The sequence below is a fragment of the Gobio gobio genome (genome assembly GCF_949357685.1).
Source record: "Gobio gobio genome assembly, chromosome: 11".
Lineage (NCBI taxonomy): Eukaryota > Metazoa > Chordata > Actinopteri > Cypriniformes > Gobionidae > Gobio > Gobio gobio.
Window position 1 is genome coordinate 6,124,122 of NC_137104.1, and position 25,579 is coordinate 6,149,700.

The 25,579-nt window shown below is 40.5% G+C and overlaps 1 protein-coding gene across 1 annotated transcript in view; it reads left to right on the top strand.

Annotated features, from left to right (window-relative positions):
- Positions 1-24,605, top strand: part of csmd3b (CUB and Sushi multiple domains 3b) — a gene marked incomplete at its 5' end in the record, with an annotated part of 796,761 nt that extends 772,156 nt beyond the window's left edge. The window contains 7 exons of the mRNA XM_079829185.1: positions 4,361-4,540; positions 9,488-9,553; positions 11,450-11,608; positions 13,911-14,023; positions 14,410-14,497; positions 19,701-19,836; positions 20,124-24,605. Of these exons, the coding sequence (XP_079685311.1) occupies positions 4,361-4,540; positions 9,488-9,553; positions 11,450-11,608; positions 13,911-14,023; positions 14,410-14,497; positions 19,701-19,836; positions 20,124-20,283 (902 nt within the window). The 3' untranslated portion in view covers positions 20,284-24,605. The remainder of the gene's footprint in view (positions 1-4,360; positions 4,541-9,487; positions 9,554-11,449; positions 11,609-13,910; positions 14,024-14,409; positions 14,498-19,700; positions 19,837-20,123) is intronic.
- Positions 24,606-25,579: the final 974 nt, after the last annotated feature.

The following is a 25,579-nucleotide window of genomic DNA, read 5'->3' on the forward strand; positions in this document are numbered from 1 at the left end:
TGCCAGATCTGCCGTTCCGCCTGCATGAGGAGGTCTCTCCTCAGCGGGATCGGCCACGGAGCTGTATCTGACATCTGACTCAGCAGTGAGAACCAAGGTTGATTTCTCCAAAGCGGGGCTATTAAAAGTACAGCGCATTTGCTCTCCCTGATCCTCTCTATGACCTGAGGTAACATTGAGATTGGGGGAAACGCATAAAGAGGAAGGTTGGGTCATTTGTGGGCCAACGCATCCTCGTGCTTGGAGAAATATATTCGGCATTGAGCATTGTCTTGTGAGGCGAAAAGATCCACTTTTGCCTCTCCAAACTTGTCCCAAATTGTCTGAATTATATTTGGGTGAAGAGACCACTCTGCTGGGGACACTTTGCCCCTGGACAGCATGTCCGGACCCAAATTCAGAATGCCTGGCACATGAGTCGCTCTCAGCGTATTGTGCTCTGCCCATATTAGGGCTTCTTCCGCCATTGAGTGCAGATCGATAGATCTCAGACCGCCCTGGCGATTTATATAGGCTACCACCGACCTGCTGTCCGTTCGGATCAGGACATGGTGGTGTTTTATGTACGGAAGGAAAGCTCTTAGCGATATCGTGACCGCTTTCATCTCTAGTCAGTTTATATGGAGGCTCTTCTCCGAGTCTGACCAGAGACCGGAGATCGGCCTGCCCTCGTGAAGGGCTCCCCAACCTAGGTTGGATGCGTCTGTCGAGATAACTTTCCACTTCGTAACAGTGCCCAAACTCACGCCCGTCTTGTACCAGACGGGATTTTTCCAAGGAGCCAGAGCCAACACACAGCTGTGGTCTACCTTGATTTGCAATCGGCCCGAAAGCCATGCGTGAGCTGGAACGCGGCGATTCAGCCAGTGCTGTAGGGGGCGCATGTGCAACAGACCCAGTCTGAGAACTGGCGCCGCCGAGGCCATGAAACCCAACATCCTCTGAAAGTGTTTGAGAGGAATGTGTGCACCGGACCTGAGGGAAACCGCTCGGTTCCGAACAGAGAACTCATCTGCAGTGAGTCCAATACTGTTCCCAGAAACGAAACTTTCTGTGTGGGAGACAATAAACTCTTTGCCACGTTGATTCTGAGTCCCAAGCATTGTAAATGGTTGAGAAGCCAAGATCTGTGGTTTAATAACTGTATCTCTGACTGAGCTATTATGAGCCAGTCGTCGAGATAGTTGAGAATTCTCATTCCCCGAAGCCTCAGCGGGGTTAGCGCCGCTTCCATGCACTTTGCACTCCGCTTGCTTGCGGGCTCGTTGGCTGTGAATGTGGCGTTCCCAGCCGCCTTGAAGGGAGCTGGGGAACGTTTTAGAAGAGAGCGAGGCGGTGCACAGGCCGAAGCGGGCACTATCCGCCTTCTCTTCATACCTCTGGCTAGGACGGCTTCGGAGGCTCAGGTTTCGACACATTGCTGGGTCGTGGACCTCGACGCTCCGGGGGTCTGCTGCGGCTCGTAGAGCGGGAACGCTGACCGGGCTTGGAAGCCGCGTGAGGCTGGAGAGCTGAAGGCGGCGCCTTGGTGGGCTGGGCTGGTCCAGCTTTAGCGTGACGGCTAGCGGAGGAGCTGGGACGCTTAGGCAGGAAATGTCGCATTGCCTGCGAAGCCTTCTGTGCCTCAGTGAAGCGCTCCGTGAACCCAACCACGGTGGAACCAAACAATCCTGAAGGCGAAATGGGCGCGTCCAGGAAAGCGGTCTTGTCCGTGTCCTTCATCTCAGTTAAGTTAAGCCACACATGGCGCTTCAACACCGTCAGGCTGGCCATGCATCTGCCGATCGCCTGAGCATTGGCCTTGGTGTCGCGCAGGGCCAAGTCAGTGGCGCCGCGCTGATCCTTCAGAGCCTTGTTGTCAGGAACAGACTCGTCCAGGGAACGGAGGAGTTTGGCCTGGAAGACTTGAAGCACCGCCATAGAGTGTAGCGCTGACGCCACCTGGCCGGCGGAGGCGAATGCTCGACCGGCGAGGCTGGACGTAGTGCGGCAGGCCTTGGAAGGGTGCACGGTCTTTGACTGCCATCCTCTGGCGGAGGGCGGGCAAAGGTGTGCAGCGATGGCTTCCTCGAGGGGAGGAAGGGCTTGATATCCTTTTTTCTGAGCGCCATCGACTACCGAGAGCGCTGGAGAAAAAGAGGATTTGGCGCGAGAAGAAAATGGCGCCTTCCACGATTTTGTTAGCTCCTCGTGGACTTCTGGGAAGAAGGGAGCGGGTCTTTGAGCGGTCGGTTGACGGCGGTTCTCGAAAAACCACTCATCCAGTCGGCTTCTTGTGGGCTCCTCGGGCTGAGACCAGTCAATGCCGAGGTCGTCCACGGCCTTGGTGAGCAAGCGCATAAGCTCAGCGTCGACTTCCTCCTCCGGTCCGCCGAACGAAACAGCAGCAGCCGCCATGCGAGGGGACGAACAACACGGGCGATGGCGAGGCACGCAGGGACATGCCCGGCGTGTGCTCGTCAGAGCGCTCCGGTGGCCTCTGGTCGCGACGTTTTTTCTTCCGTGGCTCTAGAGGCTGGGAGCAAGGGACGGGATCCGAGTCGAAGCTGGCGAGCCGAGCCCGAAGGGTCTGCAGCGCCAGCTCGTCGCACTCAGGGCAGCCGCCCTGGTTGAGTGCAGCCTGCGTGTGGTCTCGTCCGAGACATGACACGCAGATGATGTGCCGATCCTCGTCCGCGATAAAACCTCTGCACGAGGCGCAGGAATGCGACATTTGCAACAACGTCTCGGCTCTTTTTTAGAATGTTTGAAAAACAGAAGGTATTAAAAGGATATAGTGCCGGATGGCGCAGCTGGAAGGCAGGCTGAAGGCGGAGAATCCGACGTCTTCAGGCTGCAGTGTTCCGCTGGGTGCGTTTCGACGGCAGGCTTCGATCCAGAGCTCAACGATTGCAAGTCGCTGAAGAAGAATTAATCTGACTAACCTTGCGAGAGTGGGTCTTATATACCCTTGGCTATGCAAATTCTGTTGCCCCTTGTGGCGGGAATTTGGAAGGACCTGATTGGTCCGTCCCGCCCCACGGTCTCGCTATAGGTTGCTGCAGTTGCAGCGGCACAGCCAATCAGCACGCAGCTGCTTCCTGCTGAGAGTTGTGCAGCTGCACTGCGTATAAAAGGTATTTTTGGATAAAAATTTGCTTCAATATCTCGAGGAAAGGAATTCCCCCATAGCGTTTTAGCAAAACGCAATACGAGAGTACTCTCGTAAGGGAACCCTAAATAACGACTTACATAGTGATGACGATTTCAAAACAAAGCATCATGAAGCTTCGAAGCGTTATGAATCACTGAGTCGATTCAGCGGTTTGAATTGCCAAATTTCAGCAGTTTGGCGGTTTGGCACGCGATCCGAATCATCATTCGGCTCAGTGATTCATAACGCTTCGAAGCTTCATGATGCTTTGTTTTGAAATCGTCATCACTATGTAAGTCGTTATTTAGGGTTTTTTTGCGCACAAAAACTATTGTCGCCGATTCATAAAGTTATTGTAGAACCACTGTAGTGAGATGGACTTTGTAACAACGTCTTTAGTACCTTTTAAGGGTCTTGAGAGTGAACCGTGCCATTGAGCCAATGGAGGCCTTTCAGAGCCATCAGATTTCAACTAAAATATCTTCATTTCTGTTCCGAAGATGAACGGAGGTCTGACGGGTGGCGAACGACATGAGGGTAAGTAATTAATGACAGAATTTTAATTTTTGGGTGAACTAACCCTTTAAGTTTGGATTTCTGCGTCTATTCTCAAAAAGGCAAGTGACAGTTAAGGGATAAAAACATAATTGCAATAATTACGCCCCCATATTACACAGCATATTAGAAACCATAATAGTTTCTTTGCCTGATTACTTTATGTGACTGTTGTTGTGGCACTCATGGATAGAAACCCTCATCAAAGTCTTGGATAAAAGAACTGGGTCCAGTGCACTGAGCCAAAACCTCAATCCCGGCTACTTTTGATCAAAGTCATAGTGATGATGGAGCTGATGGAATGACTGGGCGAGCATTGGCTTGCGTTTGATCTGCTGGTGTGACAGGTAAAGGTGCGCTGCCTTTAAGTGCCGTCTGCCAGCATGCATCAATGTCTGCCACTCTCAAGGTTCTCAGCCAGCTTTTGTAGGCACAGGAACATGGCGGTGTCAGCTACTGAGAGAGAGAGAGCATGGATCCTCTCCAAAGAAACACGCCATGTCGTCTTAAAAGTTCAAACTTCATTTTGATTTTGCCCACTGGAGTTTGAAGTCTGATTATATAGGGACTGAGATGGTTTGCTGGATAGTACTTAATGTAAATGTAAATGTAAATGTAGTACTTTCATCTCCCGTGTTTCTCTTTCTCAATTATTCTTTCTTCCCTTTGTAGCCCACAGTTGTAAACAGCCCGAGAGCCCCGCTCATGTGGATGTCGTGGGCATGGATCTACCCTCGTATGGTTACACGCTCATCTACACCTGCCAAACCGGCTTCTTTTTGTCTGGAGGCTCCGAGCACCGGGTCTGCCGGTCCGATGGGACCTGGACTGGGAAGATGCCTGTGTGTCGAGGTATCAAACACTTCACACTGACTGTCGGCACATTTAACATTTCTAGAGCATGCACACATAATATAGTTTAAATGCAAACTAAATATACTAAAATAAATACTTTTTTATATAAACAGAACATTTATGGTTACAGGGGTTGGACAATAAAACTGAATCACCTGGTTTTAGACCACAATAATTTATTAGTATGGTTCTTTTACGGCCAATTCAGCTTCAGTTTGTCTTGGGAATGAGAGATATACAGTAAGTTCTGCACAGTGGGAATTCTGAGTCATTCCTATTTCTGATCCCAGCAATGTTACTAGGGATCCCGGGATCAATCCCAAGACATGTTTGTGGACAGGTCACTATAGCCCCTTTTACACAGAGATTCCAGAAAATACACTGATCATGTGTCCCGGGATTTGTCCTGGGATCGTTTGGTTCATTGATTTTCAGGAATCCCCATGTTAAAATGCCCAACTTTACAGCAGAAAAAAACATGTTTACAGCCTGGTACAAAAAGTGGTTTTGGTCTATATAGCAAATTTTGCCCTTCATGACAACTGTGAGGGGGTGAATTTTTTTATAACTCATCCGTTTAAATTATATTAGGCACCTCAGCTTGGTTATCTGGGAGTGACGGACGTTGACGTGCTGCCAAGATGGCGACGGCCGGCTCCGCCCACTTTGGGCTTCAGAAACCTACGGATGACGTCACGGACACTACATCCATTGTTTTATACAGTCTATAGTTGAACTAAGCTGGCTTCAGCGTCACCACTACAACACACCCCCTATGGCACTGATCCTGCCTTTTGTTAGCACGTTCCGGGACTGATCCCAGCAATGTTACTAGGTCCCCATCCCAGGGTCAATCCCGGGACGTGTTTGCGTTCACACAGAAGGCACTCTAGCAATTCTATGGCAATTTTCTGGGATCAACGCTCTGTGTGAAAGAGGCTTATGTGATGCTGGAACTTGCTTAACGCACAGAAATGTGAAACGGGTCCATTGTTCATCTGCACTGTACATCTCCAGGCCTGTTTACACCTGGTAGGGTACAAATAATTATTAAAAACATTATTTTAGCTAAAGCTTTTGTATCAATACTGTGTGTCTTATGCCCGACTCGGCAACCTCATACATTTATACGATTTTTAAACGAAATAAACCACTTTTATGATTTTTTTTCACACAAACTCTGTTGCTCCATTAATGTTCAATACAAACATATATATTTCTGCAAGCATACACTATAGGAGTAGTGAAAATAATTTTTTTTCTTAAGGTGTGCCTTTAGCCCCGTTTAGAGGAGCGATTAAGATGCGCTTTTGGTCGATCGGATCACAAGTGGAGGACGCTAAATACAGGTGTAAACGGGGTCTAAAATGTTTTGAGCTTGGCCACTTCCAGAGGTAGTGGAAAATGCATTCAACCGGATAGCTTTCGTAGTGTAAATGCTCATGTGGTCGATTGCACATGAAATGCCACTAAAAGACCCTCTACTCTCCGCCTACTGACCTAACGTGTAAACTATGGGAAGTGCGCTAGCCAGACGGGATTTAAACTTTGACCCAAGTCTGGTTAGAGGATGAAAAACGTACCAAGCACAATGTTCTCTCACCATTCCTGATTTCTAACACACACTCGCAGCGTTCGGCTGGTCTAAAGCTGATGCTCTGTGTGTTTTTCTGTCGTCTTCGGGCGTGTTCATATGTAAATTGCGTGAGCTTATTTTAGGGTTCCCACGGGTCCTTGAAAGTTTGTGAATCTGGAAGTGAAAGTGCTAGAATTTATTTTGTGAAAAAAAATTCCATATTAATCCCTCCGTTCCACTAATGTGTTATTTTGCCAACACTTAGTGCCCTATGCATACTACACTCTAAACAAAAGAAAACATCAACAACAGACTAGCATGTTGACTACTTGAACATACATTTTGCTCTCCTTTCTTTCTGGCCAGCAAATTTCTCAATGACTCTCTGATTAAAGTCAGTCATCTCAGTAGTGTAATGACGTTTGCATTTTTCAGTCAGATATTTGAGGTCTCTTACCCCCGTTGTTGTCCACAAAACTTCAGTACCGACACTTTGAAATAAAAGACAGGGAAAGCAATAAAGGGCATTGCTAACAACACATCCAGCCAGCCACCTACGTTTCTCATAACAAGCTCCGAGTGCAGCTGCGTCCTGTCACTGGCCGGCTGCTGCTGGATTTGTAAATCGTGTTAGCCCGGATCCTTTATCCTTTTTTTTTCTTCCAGCGAACGCCTTGTGAAAGAATTTGGTTTAACTGCTGCCATCTCTACGAAAGTGTTTGTGTCGCCCGCGCACTTTCGCTTTAGTGGCCAAGAGCTGAAAGTTGAATGACAGGTGACGAGAACCAATCAGATTGGATAAAATAACACGCATCCAATTCTGATTCGCCAGGGACGCGGCGACCTGCGTCCGGAGCAGAATCTTTAAGAACCAATTAGAGACCAGCTTCAGGTCACATGCTGCCCGTAGATTTTTGTACTCCGATAGACATTCATTTGTCCGGCGTCCCTCGCCCATGAAACCGCATGAAACATATTGAAGAACATATAAAATAGTTAATCGATCAAAGCCAGTTTTTATTAAATGCTAAGGCTCTTACTTACAGCCGGCACGTCGTATGAGTAAACTAATTTATTTTTATTTCTTTTTTATATCATTTTTGTATACATGTATATTTCTGGAATTTTGATTGGGGTGGCGCCCCAGCGCCCTCTATTGACCAGCCGCCACTGACTTACACCGAACCCAAATATGTTCAGTCAATGACTGTATATTTTGTTCAATAAACATAAAACATTTGTGATAACCTGTTGCCCAAATACTATATTTCATGTAATGTTGAATTGCTAGATAATGTAAACCCATGTGGCAAGTAAAACGTAAAGTGATATTCATATATCTTAAACCTTCTGGTTACATGAGCCTAAGCTCTTTTTCAATACAATCCATGCAAAAGTGAATATCAGATCATTTTAGAATACAGTATGGGATGTACCGAATATTCTTCAGTTTTATGCAAAACAGAAATACGACAAATATAATATCAGTCATATGGTCAAAAATAAATGCATAGTTGTGTTTGACACATGAAAACTGTAACAATGTATCTTACAAGGGTAACACTCGGATCATCCGAAAGGATAAACTATGGGAAGTGCGCTGGCCAGACTGGATTTAAACCTTGCTCCCACTTGAAATGTGTCCCCACATTAAGGGCGTTTTCACACCTGAAAGTCCGCACCAAGGTCCGACCCGAAGTTCACGTTTTGATACATTTGATACTTTCGGTTAGTTTTGGTTTGGTTTCACATTGCAATCATGCGAGCGCAATAAAGAACTTTACATGACAGACTTGCGTCCACTCAAGTCATCATCTCTGTGGGCGGCATCTTGACATTGATTGGTTTGTAAACGGACGTGCGTCTGACGTCAGCATCTTTGAGAAGAGTGAATGAACGGACGCATATCGTTGCCACTAGTGAACTGTGCGCATTGCTTGACTATTTTCGTTTAAAACGTTTAAAAGTGGACATTTCAAGCTTTATATACACATATTTCTCATGTTTGTGCTGAGTTTCGGTTTATTTGAGACGCGTTCCAGTTCATGTGCAAAGCATGTGATCGCTCCCGCGATTGTCTGCTATAGACTATTTGCTTCTTATTTATTAAATCCAGGCAATTATCTGATTAAACGTTGATTAAAATTAAGATACAATTTATACAAAACGAAATTCACATTAAAGAAAGGCTTTCTAAGCAAAATCATACAAAATTTCGTTCAAAATCATTTGTGACCTTCTGTCTTCTGAAAGATTGCGCGCATCTTTTCACTTTTCATAATCAATGTAGCCTAGATGAAATTTAAAAATAACATTAAAAAATGTAAACATAAACATAAACTTCCTGTAAATGGTCTGAAAGTACGAATCATACAGAAAATACTTTCACACTAGAAACGAACCGAACCTTTGTTCAGTTTGATCCGGACCGAGACGACCTCTTTTCGTCGGACCAAATCTCGTCTGTTTGGTCCGGACCGTGGTTAGGGGGAGGTTTCACACCTGTAATTTTGATCCGGACCAAACAAGGTAGGTGTGAAAGGGCCCAAAGTCCTAGAATTAGAGAATTGGAAGTCCTTGAAAGGTCCTTGAATTTGATCCTTTAGAACGAAAGATATAAAAGAACCCATACGTTTACCCACCCATTGACCCTCCCCTCAAAGAAACCAGTGGTTGAAAGTGGACAAAAGAGATTTAAACACCAGGTGTAAACGGAAATGTGTCTCCCTCGTCTACTTGTGATCCGATCGACCAAAACACAGGTGTAAACAGGGCCTCTGTTGAGCAGGGTGCATTTTGAAGCCGATGGAAGTGACGTGCAGGTATTAAAAGTGCTATACATTTCTGTCTATTATCAAACATTTGCCAGACAACATTTTGCCTTGACAGTAACTGTGACTTTGCACTTCCTGCCCAAGCGAGCGTGTGCTCAGGCGGGGTGCCGATGTGGCCGGCGTGCTGCAGTGCTGTGATTTTATCTTCCTCGTCTTCCTCCTGCAGCTCCAAGCGCTGCACAGCTGTACACTTCAGGCTTTCCAGTAATTACTGCACATAAACAGATGTGATTGCCTATAAAAAAAAAACTCCCGAGCGGTCGGCGGAGAGCTTCTCCAAACAGCCTCATTTTTCTGCGCCTGTCCTAAACAGCCTCCTTTCGTATGATCTGTTGTGCTGCTTGATATGTTGACCGTGTCACCTCCTGCTGTCTGCAGTCACCTGATTTTTCTTTGCGAAAGGGAAAAAAAAGGAGACACACTATTGCCTGGGGATGTTACTGCATGCTTGAAATGATGAAAGTGATGCCAATTTGATCTGTCAGTCTTTTTTTACATAAGTGCCTTTATTCATTTTTGCTCTTTCTTTCCCAGCGGGCTCCAAACTATCTGAAAAGCCTATTAAACCTGTCCCAGGAACACCGAGTCCCAAGCTAAATGGTGGGTGCATTTATTCTAAAATTAGATTTCATTTGAAAGACCCACCTATGAGTGTTAAGTGCACTTATGATAAATAATGTTGGCCCCAGGACAAGGGGACTAATGAGGAGAAAACGGGTTAGTAAAGTAGACTGGCAGCTGCACGATACTCGACTGGTATCACAAGATAATCCTGCTGAGCTTCGACCAGACGCTCTTAGAGCATGTCACATATCTTACGTTTATATTCTTGGAGAGCAGGATTAAGTTGGAGACGAGCTGGTGTCCTGCAAAGCTTTACGCGTGTAATGACGAGGCTCCTCCAAGCAGGAGCGCCTACAGCAAATATGACTTTCTAGACTAGAGAAAGGACAAACCCTGATATCCAGCACGTTTCAGAAGAGCCTTTGAGCCACTGAAGTGCTAGATTACAGGATAATTGACTGTCTTTGTAAAGACTCATAGCATGTTATCTGAGAACTCCGGCCAACACATTATTCCTTATCTGGCTCCATTTTAATTATCATGCCTGAAACTCAATATTTAATAATTATATTAATATTATATTCATCTTTATTATGGCTAAGTTTGACCTAATCATTTGCCCTGCTTGAGCTGTAAGTTATTGGAGGCTGTGCTATATATCTATATATATATATATATATATATATATATATATATATATATATATATATATATATATATATATATATATATATATATATATATATATATATATATATATATATATATATATATATATATATATATATATATATATATATATATATATATATATATATATATATATATATTAGGGCTGTCAAAAGATTAATCGCGATTAATCGCTTCCAAAATAAAATTTTGTTAAAATTTTTACAATTTTATGTTTTTACATAATATATGGGTGTGTACTCTGTTAATTATTATTTATATATAAATACACACACATTCATGTATATATTAAAGATTAATAAAGATTAATTAATTCCAAACTTTTGACTGGTGGTGTACATACAATAGAGTAATATATATATATATATATATAATATATTACTCTATTGTATGTACACCACCAGTCAAAAGTTTGGAATAATTAATCTTTTTTTCCCTCTTATGTTCACAAAAGCTGCATTTATTTTATCAAAAATCAGTAATATTGTGAAATATTATTGCAATTAAAAATTTCTAAATTCTATTTGAATGTATTTTAAACTGTAATTTATTTCTATGATGGCAATGCTGAATTTTATAATATTACTGTTTCTACTGTATTTTTTAATAAAATAATCAAGAAATCTTAATTATTTTAACTTTTGACTGATAGTTCAGTAAATTTATTTCTTTGTTTATAGACATTCTAAAGTCTATATTTTATAGTTGCCATTTATAAAAGCAACTATATTTTATAAAATGGATACTACAAAATATAGCCTTGAGAATTTCTATATGCATATATACATATATTTTATAAAGTATATGTATAAAATAATATATTTCATGTATCATATCAATATTCTTATATAATTTATCTATAATATAAATATTTATCATTTTTCTAAGATATATTTTTATAATTTTTTCTATATATTTCTATAGAATATTCACTTTTTGACTTTTTGAATGAACATTAGCTATAATAATTATTGTTCATAATATAAAAATAATAATTGTTACTTATGTTTTTAATGAAAGTAAAACATTTTCTGATACTCTCATTTGGCAATATAATGGGTTTGTTTGCAGGTAAATGTAAATCAAAAGAGAAATTTGAGGAATTTATTCAGATATACACAAACAAATATATGCAAATCTGTGTATGTGAGTATTGTATATACTGTATATATTTCATAAAAAAAATGTCCCTGTATGGATATTAACATTTTATATGTCTTTGGTTTGTTTATTTGTTCACAGTTCCTGATGATGTATTTGCCCCTAACTACATCTGGAAGGGCTCATACAACTACAAGGGAAGAAAGCAACCAATGACTTTGAGTATCACAAGCTTTAATACAACCACGGGTAGAGTCAACGTCACATTAATGAGCAGCAACATGGAACTACTGCTTTCAGGTCGGTTTACTGTGAAAACACACTATAATACACACACGGCAAAACATGAGGACTGTGTGTTCCCACTATCACAGAATCGGATTGAATCCATCAGAGTAAAATTAAACTAGGCCGTTAATGAGTTAGATCATTAGACCTTCCTCTTCCACTCATGAGACTAAGAGTCTTTATAAAGCTGACATATGCTTTACATCATCTAATTAATCTTGGACACTGCTATTGGCCAGCCATCAGGAATAAATGTGAATTAACCGCCAGTCACTCGTGTGAACAATGGACTTGTCGGAACGGTTATATGATCATAACTAAAGAAAGCTTCAGGGAACCATCAACTTCTTATTCTGTGATGCAGGCAAAACCACACAGCAAGGAAAGAGTTCAACTCTAAACCATCAAGAGTGTAAAATCACACACACACACACACACAGAGATGTAGAGTGAAATCTAAGGATCATTTGGATACTGTTTCCCAGATAGTTGAGCCAAAAGATTTAACAACATTTTAAGCAAAAATAATAAAATCCACACTGTGACAGAAAGTAGATTTCGATCATGTCTAATATATAAATGCAATACATAATAAAAGCATGTTATAATGTCTGAAAACACTGTTCTTAGCAACATGAATAAATCATAAATGAGCATGAAGTTATCATTTGCAGCCAAGCATTTTTTTTTTTTTTTTTTGCTTTATTTTTATATTTTTAGTTGTTTTATATATTTTTATATTTTTACATACATTTTTAGTCATTTCATTACGCGCTTTTGTCATTTTATTAGTTTTTATTAGTATTATTTTTATTTCAGTTTTTTTTAGTGCTTAAACTTTCAGTTTATTGCCAAGGCAAAATTTCGCGTTTTCAACTAATATTCATAGTTTATTTTATTTCAGCTTTATTTCAATTAACAGAAATGGGCAACACTTTATTTTAGGGTTCAATTCTCACTATTAACTAGTTGCTTATTAGCATGCATATTACTTGAATATTGGCTTTTTATTAGTACTTATGAAGCACATATTAATGTCTTATTATGCATGAGCATATTCTACATCCCTTACTCTCAGAAAAAAAGGTATAGTGGAGGTACAATTTTTTTCCTTGGGGAACAAAACGTATAACTGTACCTTTAAAGGTACACAATTGATCCTTAGGGTACAATTAAACCATTGGCAGGAAAGTTCAGTCCTAGAGAGTCGATGTCCTGCAGAGTTTGGCTCCAACCCTGACAGACATCTATAGAAGCTCTTATTGAGAATTAACTGAGGTTTAGATGTTGATGTTTTATTGAAAATTGTTGGTCGTCATTATGGTGATCAGTGTTTCATTTAGTTGGGCAGTTTGACTCTTTGCTTTTTATGCGAGTTTGTGCTTTTTGTTAAAGTGTTAACAAAACCTATAATCTGTTCAAATCAAAAGAAGCCATAAACAAAAATTATCATGAAGAAAAATGCTTGACTAAACTCATCACTGACTAAAATATAAAAAAATTATATTCACCAACAATAATTTCTTGCCACAGATCAGACATTCTGAATTTTGTTTTTTAAATACATTCTAGGGGGGAATGTAAAAGTTTAGACACACACAGATATCAAGAATCAGCATATGAATCTCAACAATGGTGACATACTTAAAGCTGCAATGCATGCTGGGAGCCACGAGTTTTATACTGTGGTGGCTTAGTAGGGTTGGAGCTAAACTCTGCAGGACATCAGCTCTCTAAGACCGAACTTGCCTACCCCTGACTTAGAGGTACAAAAATGTGCCCTTAAGGGTACAGCCCCAGTGACAAGCCAAAGGTACAATTATGTACTTTATTTTCTGAGAGTGTACCCAATACCTAAACTTAACAACCTTACTAACTATTAATAAGCAGTAATAAGGAGTTTATTGAGGCAAAATTGATAGTTAATAGTGGATATGTGTTCCCCATACTAAAATGTTACCCAGACATGTTTTAATTAGTTCTAGTTAATGATAATAACCCTGATTGGAGGGCAATGAATAGTACCTGCCGTTATCCAGTTGTATATGTTTTCAATTAGGTTCTTGTTTATAGCTTAGAAAGTGGGCGTCTTGGTCAGGAGGGGAGATTGTAGACAAAGAGTGGAGTCTTAAGTAATGTAGGGCTTGTCAATACTTTTATTTTGTGGGAAACAAGAGAGCGTGTGAGAGCTTGCGTGAGTGCAATTTTGTTGGAGACCGAGAGAGTGACCGAGACGAGAGGAGAGCAATAAGAGGATGAAACGCATCTCCATGGAGTGTGTAGACAGCTGTCTGCTCTCTGTTCTGTGTCGCAGGTGTCTATAAGAGCCAGGAAGCACGTCTGATGCTGCTGGTGTATCATGTGAAAGCGTCCTCGTCCACCACACCCAGCAAGATCAAAGAGGAGCAGTGGACCCTGGATGGATTTGTATGTGCAAATGTGTCTTATTATCTTTTTAGGTTATTTAGCACAGAAGAATATAGTGTACACACTAAAATGCAGTGGTTAAAACAACATGTACCTGAGTTAAAATACAGATAATAGTATATCTCTTTTGCAAAAGTACTTACTTTTGAGGTATCAAAAGTATGTGTCCCGGTCACAAAAATAAAGCTATTATTATTAAAATTATGATTATGATTCAAAAGAATAATTTGTTTTACTAATCAAACATCACTATCTGGTTCTCACAGTCGGTGTCGATTTCTAAACTTCAGCATGTTGACAGTTTCATTGTGAGATAATCTCCCAGATTTACAGTATATATAAGTGTAAAATAGATTCCCGCTGATCTGTTTCATTGTCCCTGTCAGGTGTCTGCTGAACCAGATGGGTCCACATATGTCTTTCAAGGCTTTATACAGGGTAAAGACTTCGGCCAGTTTGGCCTGCAAAGGCTAGGTAAGAGATCCCATTGTGATGTTTTTTCACTCTGTTAATGGTATCATTGTGAGTTGTATTAAAGGGGTCCTATTATGCTTTTTTGCATCTTCAACTTTCTTTCCTGTTTGAGCATGAAAATGGTCTGCAAAGCACAAAGTCCCTGCAGCTGGAGTTCTTCTCTATATCAGTGTCACTGTTTCTGAACTCCCTGAAACACCTCCATTGTAGTCTTGAGTTTTCTTCCGGGAACAAACACATCACTATATTCCTCATTTAAATAATTCCCGCCCAAATCATAGGCAGAATAAAGGGGCGGGGCCTGGTTGAGTTATTAGTGGTGTGTAAAAATGAAGCCAAAACATCTCGATCGTCCACCTCATAAACCCGCCCTCTCCATGTAGTCTAATGGGACGTGAGACAAACTAAACAATCAAATTACACTTCAAATACATTTTTTCTGAAGATGTTTTCACCAGGGCTTAAAAACGGGAAAAAAAATATTTTAGCGTTTCTGTTTTTGCGTTCCATATTAAACATTACTGTTCCGAAAACGGTTTGATTTGAAAAATACTGGTTAATAACGTTATTTTAATTTAGCCTATACTTTAAACAAATATGTATAAATAAAGACTTTCACTCAAAAATAAGATAACACGTGATACTTACACTTGAACATGTATTTCATAACATTGTTAAAACCACAACATAAATACCTGCATTAATTACAAAGAAAAATATTGACCTGTTTTAATGGAGCGTTAGACAATCGAAAGTCGCCCTCTTATGCCTAATTCTTTTCAGAAGAGTGATAACATTCTTTGTACATAACTTTTTTTTTCCAACACGACTTGTTTTCAAAATTACATGAATAAAAAATAAATAAACTGGATAACCATTGCTCTTTTAATGCACCGTCAACTGCTAATTTCAAAGCAAACACTGCGCAACACTGCATCACATAATCAAATTCAGTCGGCTAATAAAGCTCGGTCATTTAATGCAATATGACATTGTAAAACTACAACAAAATGTATACCATTTAATACGAAGCATCAACAGTCCATATCGAAAACATTGACCTGTCCTGTATTGGCTAGCTGAAAGACTAGAAAAATGTGCGATAGTTGCTAGTACTTGGATAGGCTTAAACGGAATCCATAAACTAGCCTAAATCAGTCTATTTTAGCTTAAAGTCCGTACTACTTGTTTAAACGTACGGAAAGAATGTCCTCCAATACCTGCGCATTCATTGAAGACCTCACTGGGGAAAGAATGTACTTGAGGCATGAAAATGCGCGCACTACAATGACTTGCGTTACCGGTAGATTCATAGATGACTGCTGGGCGGGCATTTCACTCACGCTTGATCCGTCAATGTCACATGCTGTACTACTTAATTCATGATTGGTCATTGCCAAATTAAAATATTAAAGAGAACGATAAAATAACGTTATTAACCGGTTAATGGTCATTTCAAATAAATGTTTCTGTTCAGAACGATTAAAATTGATTTTGTTTTTGTTCCTGTTAAAATTTCATTCGTTTCCGTTTTTCGTTTTCGTTCCTTGAACCGGCTCAGAGCCCTGTTTTTTTTCACCATATTGGGACATTGGCGGCTTCTCGTCGTCTATCTTTTTTTACAGTCTATGGTTAAAACTCACAGTTATGCAGTGCTCAAACCTCAAAATGTTAAGGCCAATTTATACTTCTGTGTCGAGTGCACGCAGAAGGTACGGCGTACCATACGCATAGACGCGTTGGATACGCCGTACCCTGACGCGCACCTCTCCAAAAATGTAACAACGCGTCAATTCTACGCGGACCGCAAGCGCTGTGATTGGTCTGCCAGAACCCTTCCATCAGGTCAATAAATAAATAAAAAATCTGCGATAGGAGTGTGTGTGTGTGTGTGTGTGTCCAGAAATGGGACGATAGTTTCTTCCTTTACGTCTGCTATAACACAATTTTTTGTAGTCCAGCGATTCTTTATGGTAGTAAATAAATACATAGATCCGCTGAGTATAGTTTATTTATTTTCTCATTAAAACCAAAGATGTTAATCAGTGATTGCATAGCAAGAACAGGGACACATTAGGCTACATTTCGTGAATGAAGACTCCGCAACAGCAATCGATTGCTCGAGCCACCGATAGTGAAAACAGCGCCACGAGCTCGGCATGATTTCACAAACGCATTCCAGCGCCTTATTTAACTTTACTAATCAACTAGATTAGATTTGTATTTGTATTTTAACTGCTTAATTTGTATTAGATACAACAACTCAAGCTTCAAGAAAAGCCGCTCTCTCACTGCTGCTGATAATCCGACATGAATGTACACATTCTACACAACAAGCTGCTTCTTCTTCGGCTGTTGTCTTGATTACATCAACATGCCAGAGGACACCGCCTACTAGCGTCTGCATGTGGAATTGCACATTGACGCGGACAACAGCGCAGAAGTATAAATGCTCACGACGGCATCGGCTACGCGCGTAGCCTACGGCGTACACTCGACGCAGAAGTATAAAGTGGCCCTTACTCTTAAGCGTACCTGCACCTTTTCTTGTGTACCGCTACATCTCGCCTTTATAACGGACGCCCAAATGTTAATCACTGTAGGTGCATTTACCATCGCGCACCAAAAGTGTTATGCCTTGTTTATACTTTCGCCTGGCTGCACGCGCGCCTCGTCCGCTTGACACAATGGCAAGCGAAATGGGGTCTCGCGCTCTCAGCGGCGCATGACCGCCCACTCAGCGATGAGTCCGATGACGAAATTTTGGCCGCGTGCACCCTCGCGCTCATGCGGACGAGCCGTTTCTATGCGACGCTGATGATAAAATGTGCGACCCATTTTAATTCTAGTGAGAATGTAGTAAAACACTACGGAGAAAGTCCAACATGAGCTTAACCTTTAATCGTCCCTTGGGGTCCAGCTGACCCCACTGGACTTTTCCTCCATTTTTAAAAAGTGTTCCCTTCATCTCAGGGCCATGAGACTCTCTGACTTTCCCTAAATAATCTATCTAAACATGCACAAAACATCTGGGCTTGATTTGGTTGTTCTAAAGGTGTGTAAAAATGTTTTTAATGTTTAAGTCCCTCGGGTCAGATTGACCCCACATTGAAAATGAATGGGAAAGTGTAAGAAAAAAAAAAACATTTTTTTCACTTTTTTTGTCAAAATGTTTTTACTAAATCCAGTATAAATCTGAAAATGTCTACATTTATATCAAGGTCTGGTCCTAGAGCATAAACACAAAGTAGAACGAACTTTCTATCTCATACACACACACGTACACACAAACACACACATGTGTGTGACTGCAACAGAGTATTTTTATTGAAATTGGCAAATAAAATCAACAAAACTGGCAAAAATCTGAAAGATTTTCATATGTAAATGAAGGACTAATACTAGAGCACAAATGCAATATGGAACAAGCATGTTCACTCACACACACACACACACACACACACACACAGACACAGGTGTCTGGAGCATTTTTTTTTATTTTGGCAATGAATGGGAAAATGTAAAAAATGCACTTTGTTTGTTACAAAAAATAAACTAAATCCGGTATAAATCTGAAAATGTCTACATTTATATCAAGATCTGGTCCTAGAGCATAAACACAAAGTGGAACGAACTTTCTGTCTCTTACACACACACACGCACACACACGCACACACACACACAGACACACACGTGTGTGACTGCAACAGAGAGCATTTTTATAGAAACTGGCAAATAAAATCAACAAAACTGGCATAAATCTGAAAACAAATCATACATAAATGAAGGACAAATACTAGAGCACAAATACAACATGGAATAATCATGAGAAAGAGAGGGAAAAGAGCAAATAAAAGAAAGATGAAAGGCAGCTTAACTTTTGCATAACTTCCCTATGGACCTCTAGTGGATAATGTGGTCATTGCACTCTCTTTCTCTTTAACTATAATTCCTAAAGTTTTTCCACAAACCTACAGATGGCGGTATTCTATCCCTAACACATAGAGCAATGTCCAAAAACAATTTATATTTATTTAAGATCATCATTCAAGTGATTTTTTCATAAAAAATAATTTTAATGAGCCAATTTATGACATAGTTAAGTATTTGTGCAGTAAATAGGTAAAAAACTACCAAATACCCACAAAAACACAGCATAAATGTATAGTTGAGAAGTAAATAAAAAAAATTATATATAGTTTTCCATGTAAAAAAATGTATATTTCCTTATGCAATCGCTCTGTAAAAGTTTGGGGTCTATCTGACCCCAAGGGACTCAAACATAAACCCTACTTGAGGGGCGATTAAGGGTTTAACAGCCACTAAAATGACTGATGAAAAGAGGGGAAAACATCATCCTGCAAGCTTTTTAAACTCACGATGACCACATTTTCTAGAGTTGATCACGTTCTATTGTAATTATTGTGAAACATTTTGACTAGTCTAGAATTTATAATAGATAATCAGATAATCAGTTAAGGGAATAGATTTTTCACTAAAGATGTACATTACACCTGTGGCATGTTGTAGCTATAGTTGCTAACTGTGTTGCTATTTGATTAGAAAAAATAATGATAAAAAGTTATCATTGGCCTGCAGGGTAGTGAGGAGCCGTCAGTGGTCTTGCTTTGTAAATAAACCCTTATTTTAACAAATGCTATCGTTAAACAATTACAATAACTATATGTTAGTTTTAAGGCTGAGTACAAGTTAGAAAGAGCTTTAAAATATGGACCTTCTTGAATTATTGACTAAACAATCCCCCCATAACCACGCCCCCAACAAAGCCCCGCCCCCTTTGGTGAGTACCGGCACTTTATTTTTTCCACTTCAAGCACTGCGGTTATGGTAATGGACGGGACATTTCCCAAACACTCTCAAAGCGCTTGACCAATCACAACACACTTGTCCATCCGACCAATCAGAGCACAGTGTGCTTTACAGAAGGAGGGGCTTCATAGAGACAGGAACTAAACAGAGCGTTACTGACAGACTGGGAAGAGAGGAGCCGCAACAATGGAGAATATGGGGAAAATAATGTGTTTTTTGAACATTCGAGCATGAAAACCTATTCCAGTAGAGCCCAAAAACAAAATCAAGACTGTAAAAGAGCATAATGGGTCCCTTTAATGCATCTTTTGGCATTTTTTGACATACCGAAATGCACACAGAGTGAAAATGAATGTTTCTCGATCTCTTGCAGGTTTGAATATGTCAGAAAGTAATAATTCGTCCAATCCACCACATGGTACAAACAGTAGCTCTGTGGCCATAGCAATCCTCGTGCCTTTTTTCGCCCTGATATTTGCAGGCTTCGGATTTTATCTCTACAAGCAGCGGTGAGTCTCGCCGTCCATCCTCATTTGTCAAAGTTTGTTTGCGGAGTTGTTATTGCTAGACAGATCAGAACGAATTTGGAAATCAGTCTCTGACAAAATCATCATCGTTTGTCGCAGGACGGAAAGAAATAGATGGTGACAGATACTGTCTTTAGAGACAGAATTAGCCCGTTTGCAGGTTATTGAATGCGATCGTAATTAGATGCCCTGCGTGTGATTCCTCAAACTCTCAAAGCTGTTGCAGACTGTATTCTAATGACGTTCTGATGTCGTGTCTTGTCTGACAGGACTACTCCAAAAACCCAGTACACAGGCTGTTCGGTGCACGAGAACAACAACGGACAGGCCGCCTTCGAGAACCCCATGTACAACACCAACACGAAGTCCGTGGAAGGCAAAGCTGTCCGGTTTGACCCCAATCTGAACACAGTCTGCACAATGGTATAATCAGATCCGCCTGACGCGGGAACATCTGTGGATTTTTGGCTTTTTTTATTTAAACGGAGGTGGATACAGTCGCATTACAGTCATGGACGGATTTGTCTGAGACTCGCAGAGGATGTCTAGCACAAACGCTGTTGCCCGTCCTCTGATATCTAAAGCACACTCTTCAGGAACCGTTTGACCACGTGCGTCCGCCGAGGACATGTATGAAATATCATGGGGGATTTCTTTCGAAGACTCACTCTGAAAAGCTTCTTCATGACGGAAAGCATGAAGAGATTCTTCTGCTACCTTATTCACACTCTGTGAGTGCTTCTTCTTCACAGTTGACTGGGTATTTTTTTAGGGTAAAGGGATCTGTAAATGTACTTGCATATATATGAGGAGCATTCACCACCTATATTTTTGTGCTATATATTGCCACATGGGAGACGCCAACAGAGAACGATTCTATCAAGAGTTTATAAAGAGATTCACACCGACCGACACATCGCTTCTCTGAGGGTTTTGTACGGTACACAACGTTTTCTTTACAGCTTATTCACAGTCATTCCTTTAGCTTCAGTTCCTAATGTCGCCAGTGGTTGGACATTCTGTGATGTGTGATGTGTATGGGCGAAAACAAGAGAAAACGTGGTGTGTCGTTACCTCCTGAGGATTTTTTTTTTTTAAATATAATTGTTATAGATCTTTGATATTAAGTATGTATGTCTGTTTATAAGCACCCATAGGACATATGTCAGCATTCTGACCTGAAGCCTGCAGATGAATTTCTGGTAACACTTCACTTAAAGCCTTTATATATAATCTTATAATGCATTGTGTGGTCTCATGAATAATTGTAACCAAAGTTATAATACTTATCTATTCATTGAACACTTTGAGAAATCATTAAAACACTTGACAAACAAACAGATGTATCAAGGAATCTCCCGAAAATAAAAGTGCTGTCAATCGATAAAAAAAATAAAAAAAATAATCACACATTTGTCTGTAATTAATTGCGATTTAAAACAAAAAAAAGGCCAGTATCACGGATACTAACACTGATGTCTAATGTTTTAAACATTAATGATAGACATTCAACATTGTACAGTATAATTGAAAGCTATCAATTTCAACTTTTATTAGGCTTACACTTAAAACAGTCTTCAGGTAAACCCATTATAATAGGCCTTAAATGTCATATTTACCTGTGCCCTTCTGTCTAACAGGTAGGTTAAAAAGTTATCAAAGTCATAAATGATAAATTAAATATAGATGAATCCTTATTAAAGCTACAATTTGCTCTGTTATCTTTGTTCTGTGTTTAACATTAATGACAGACATAATTAGCGGCTGCTGTCACTTTAAGATCTGCCGCTGCCGAACATGACGCGGATCTGACGCGCTATCACGCACATCTCATTTCCTCACAGCTCTTTAAGTTCATTTAAGATGTTATTTAACTCATTTAAGACTGCTCTTATGAGAATACTCAACAAAACAGGCATTTTGGCATAATTTGGTGTGTTATTGTACGTTCAAGCGCGAAAGAGAAGTTGATTCTGGCACGCTGTCTGTGTGCGCGGCTCTTTCTGTGTGTGTGTGTGTGTGTGTGTGTGTGTCAGGACCAAGTCTGCCACCACACGAGTCCTGAAAACTGAAGCCGACGCGTCTCTATCGCCCCCCAGGTGACCGGATGCAGGACCGGTCATAAAGCCCGCCCTCTCCATGAAGTTAAATGGGACATAGACAAACTAAACAATCAAATTAGTTTCTGTCATTTTAGGCAATTCTTATCATGCTGATGTTTGTTCAAGTGTTCGTTCTTTAAATAAGTTTGGTTTTAGTTAATTCAGTCAGGTCCACTTAAGTCAAAAACACCATAGACAAACTTTTAGTAAACGTTTTTATTGGCATATTTTGCAAAATGTACTTTTGGCGATATGGCGGCGTTCTAAATTCCCCATCGTTTCCATGAGCTCTATGAAAAGCCAAGACAGGGAACAGCAGCAGCTTCTGTGGACAACCTCCCATTTTTTTAAACTGGGAGGGCAGCGTAAATCCCCATTGAGAACATTGATTAAGTTAAACACAGTTTAAGGAGGAGCTGGGGAGGAGGTGGGTTGCAAAGCAGTGTGCAGTGGAAGCAGCCAAGCTGGCAGACTGAACTTAACCTGCACTTAATAAGGCGCCCTGTTTGAGAGTCGCCAATTGAGTGCATAGGAATCGGATCAGCTGATATGGGCGGAGTTGGAATATTTCCAATCAGATGATAGCGGAGCTTGACTACGTGGCCTGCCTGAACTAACGCAGAATGCTTGATTTATTTGATGCTATAAAAACGGGGGTGTGACGTTATGATTGACAGCTTCTCTGAACAAAGTGGCGCATCAAGGGACCTTTTCGGGAACTTCAGGAGGAGATTGGAGCTTTAACTTTAATCTCTACATTTCCATAACCGTTTATTTCACAAAAAAGTTGTTGATTAAGCGGGAGTGTGGGCGGGACCTTGATATCACGGCTCGACTTCGCGCTCACGACTGCGCAGACTCCGCCTCCAAGATGTCGGCGCCATATTTTGACAAAGGCGGCTTCACTTACTTCAATGGAAGAGAGTGAAGGCGCGTCGTCCACCTTGTCTATGGTCAGGACATTCACAGACAGCGTGTTCTCTTTTGTCTTGTCGCGCTTGAATGGTTTAAAAGCATTTGGATGAATAAGAGCATGATCATATGATGTAATACGATCCAAAGGATGACAGAAAAACGGATGTTGCGTTAATAGCGTTAAACCGAATCAATGAATCGCATGCGTTAACGTGCAAACTTTGACAGCATGAATTATAATGCATTTTAACTTTTATTAATGGAAAGATATAATGCATTATAACCAAATGCGCTGTTCTCCCGCAGAATTTAGCTACTTTTAAGTTGTTGCCGCAGGTATAAAAATTTCACGGGTTGATTTCCACCCCCGCAAGTACGATTTCGACGCTCCAACACCCCCAAAACAAGAATTTCAGTGGAGAATTCAGCCTCCCGATGGATCGCATTGGGCTGGCAAACCTGAATATAACGTGTATTATGAATACCTTGATATTATACATAAAGGCTTTAAGGGTTACCACATTTTTCTTTTTGTTTTTTTGATGTGTCATTGAGCTCCATTTGTATTTGGTAGACAAATTTGTTATGATAATTTAGTCATTATAACAACTTGCCATTCTTATTATATAAAGATTTGTATAAAATGAAATGCACTTGACATTTATACAGTATACTTTTATATATATAGCTCAGATTACATAAGACAAATGCATGTTTCTTAAATACGGTATATTGGTATATGGTGGCAACAATATGATCATATCTATCGTGTACATATGGCCCACGAAACTCTTTTCCAGTTATGTCTGACCTTGTTGTGTTGTACACCCATAAAGAAAGTCGATGATAATGCATATGACCTTAAAAAGCAAAGAAACACAGATGTGAGAGATGCACTAAATGCGTGATAGGAGATGAGAGCAGGGTCAGACACGGTTGGTCATGTGTTTCCAGGCCTGCAAGCTGTGAGATTCATTCCAGTGCCTTCTAAAGTCCTCACCACCACATTTTCCTAAACAGGCCATATGAAAGGATATCGAAAATGATTCTGTGTCAGTAGAATGAGTGAGATATTACAGTCCAGGTACGCTGTTGTGCGTTGCAGACTTCAGGAGGCTATGCTGACATCCCTGTCCTGGAGTTCCCAAATCTGTGATATTTTTTGCATTCATGTTTGCACTCAGCCATAGGGATTTGCAGTCTTGCACGCCATTGACTGACTTATGTTGTTTTATTATTTATCTATAGGATTTTTGTTTCAAATACATGGCAGATTTTTTACACAGTGCCTACCAAAAACCATGTGACCCAGGTCTGCTGCTTCCTCACTTCCTCTAGCTCATTGTTCACCTCTGCCATATGTTTCTCTGTTGTTTTAACTCCTCCCCGCCAGTGAAACGTGTGGCTCAGAAGTTCCCGTTCCAGACATTTTGAGTTCCTCTGCCAGTCTGAACTTATTTGCCAACAACAGCTTTTGCTATACCTGACTGCAATAAAAGAAAACACACATTTATGATAAAAAAAAGGATACTTTTTGATCAAACAGATGAATATTTGCAGTACAGCTGGGTACTCCTCCCATGTTAACGCATTCAAAAGAGATATAAAAAGAGGGTAAAAAAGAATAAAAAAAGTTTTGTAAAGAAATATATTTTTATGAAGAAATTATTTGTAAAATGTATGAAACTATTATGTAAATTTTCAATGCAATGTAAGATTAAAAAGGCTAATTCCTTTTGTAAATGAGCGTTCTGAGTGTGATGATTTACTCGTGAAACTGCAGAGATCCGCCAAGATCAACAGATCGTCGTGTGTTAAAACATGTTCTCTTAATAATCTCATAAGCTCAGTGTGAACATTGTTCCGCACACAACATGACTGATTAGGATTTCACGATTAAACATTGCTGTTTACCCCCTGCTTCAATGTCACACTTGTTGTCTTCAGTCACATTTGTGTTGCTATGCAACCATTTGATTGACACCTTCTATCACAATTTGATGCATTGGGCGCAGGAGCTCGAAGCTGCAGAAATCCCTGTAGGGTGGACCAATCTCATTTCCCTTTTGACACCGTCTTAATTGCAGTAGCAGTCTGCAAATTAATAAACTCCGCCCATGACAGCTGGGCTTATAACAAAAAACTGAACAATGTATAAAAGCTGATATGTGACAAGGTGTACAGAAAACAAGCTAAACAAAACCCAGAAGCAAAAACCCAGACATTTTTATAAGCTGTTGACCCAAAAAACGAGCGTTTAAGTACAAAAAAGTGGATTCAGGCCATTGAGACAGAGCGCGCGGGCCATATTACACTGAGAACTACGACGACTAGAGGGGAACGTAATCAGCGACAGTAAATATAATATATAAAACGGACATTTGGATATTTGACTTAACAGTGACAAAATGTTTACTGCACACATAGACATATTGAGGCATACTGAGTGTCAGGATCCCAAAATTGACCCATTCTTCCTGCTGAAGCTTCACTTCGTATTGCCTGTATCCACTTTTATCTTCTTAAATGCTCGTTTTTTTGGGGTCGACAGCTTATAAAAACTTATTTCTGTGTTTTTAAGCTTGTTTGCTGTACACCTTGTCACATATCAGCTTTTAGACATTGTTCTGTTTTTTTGTTATAAGTCCGAAATGACAATGAGGCAGCCTCACGCAATGCAAAGTCAATGGAGAGCGTTGGATTGTTTT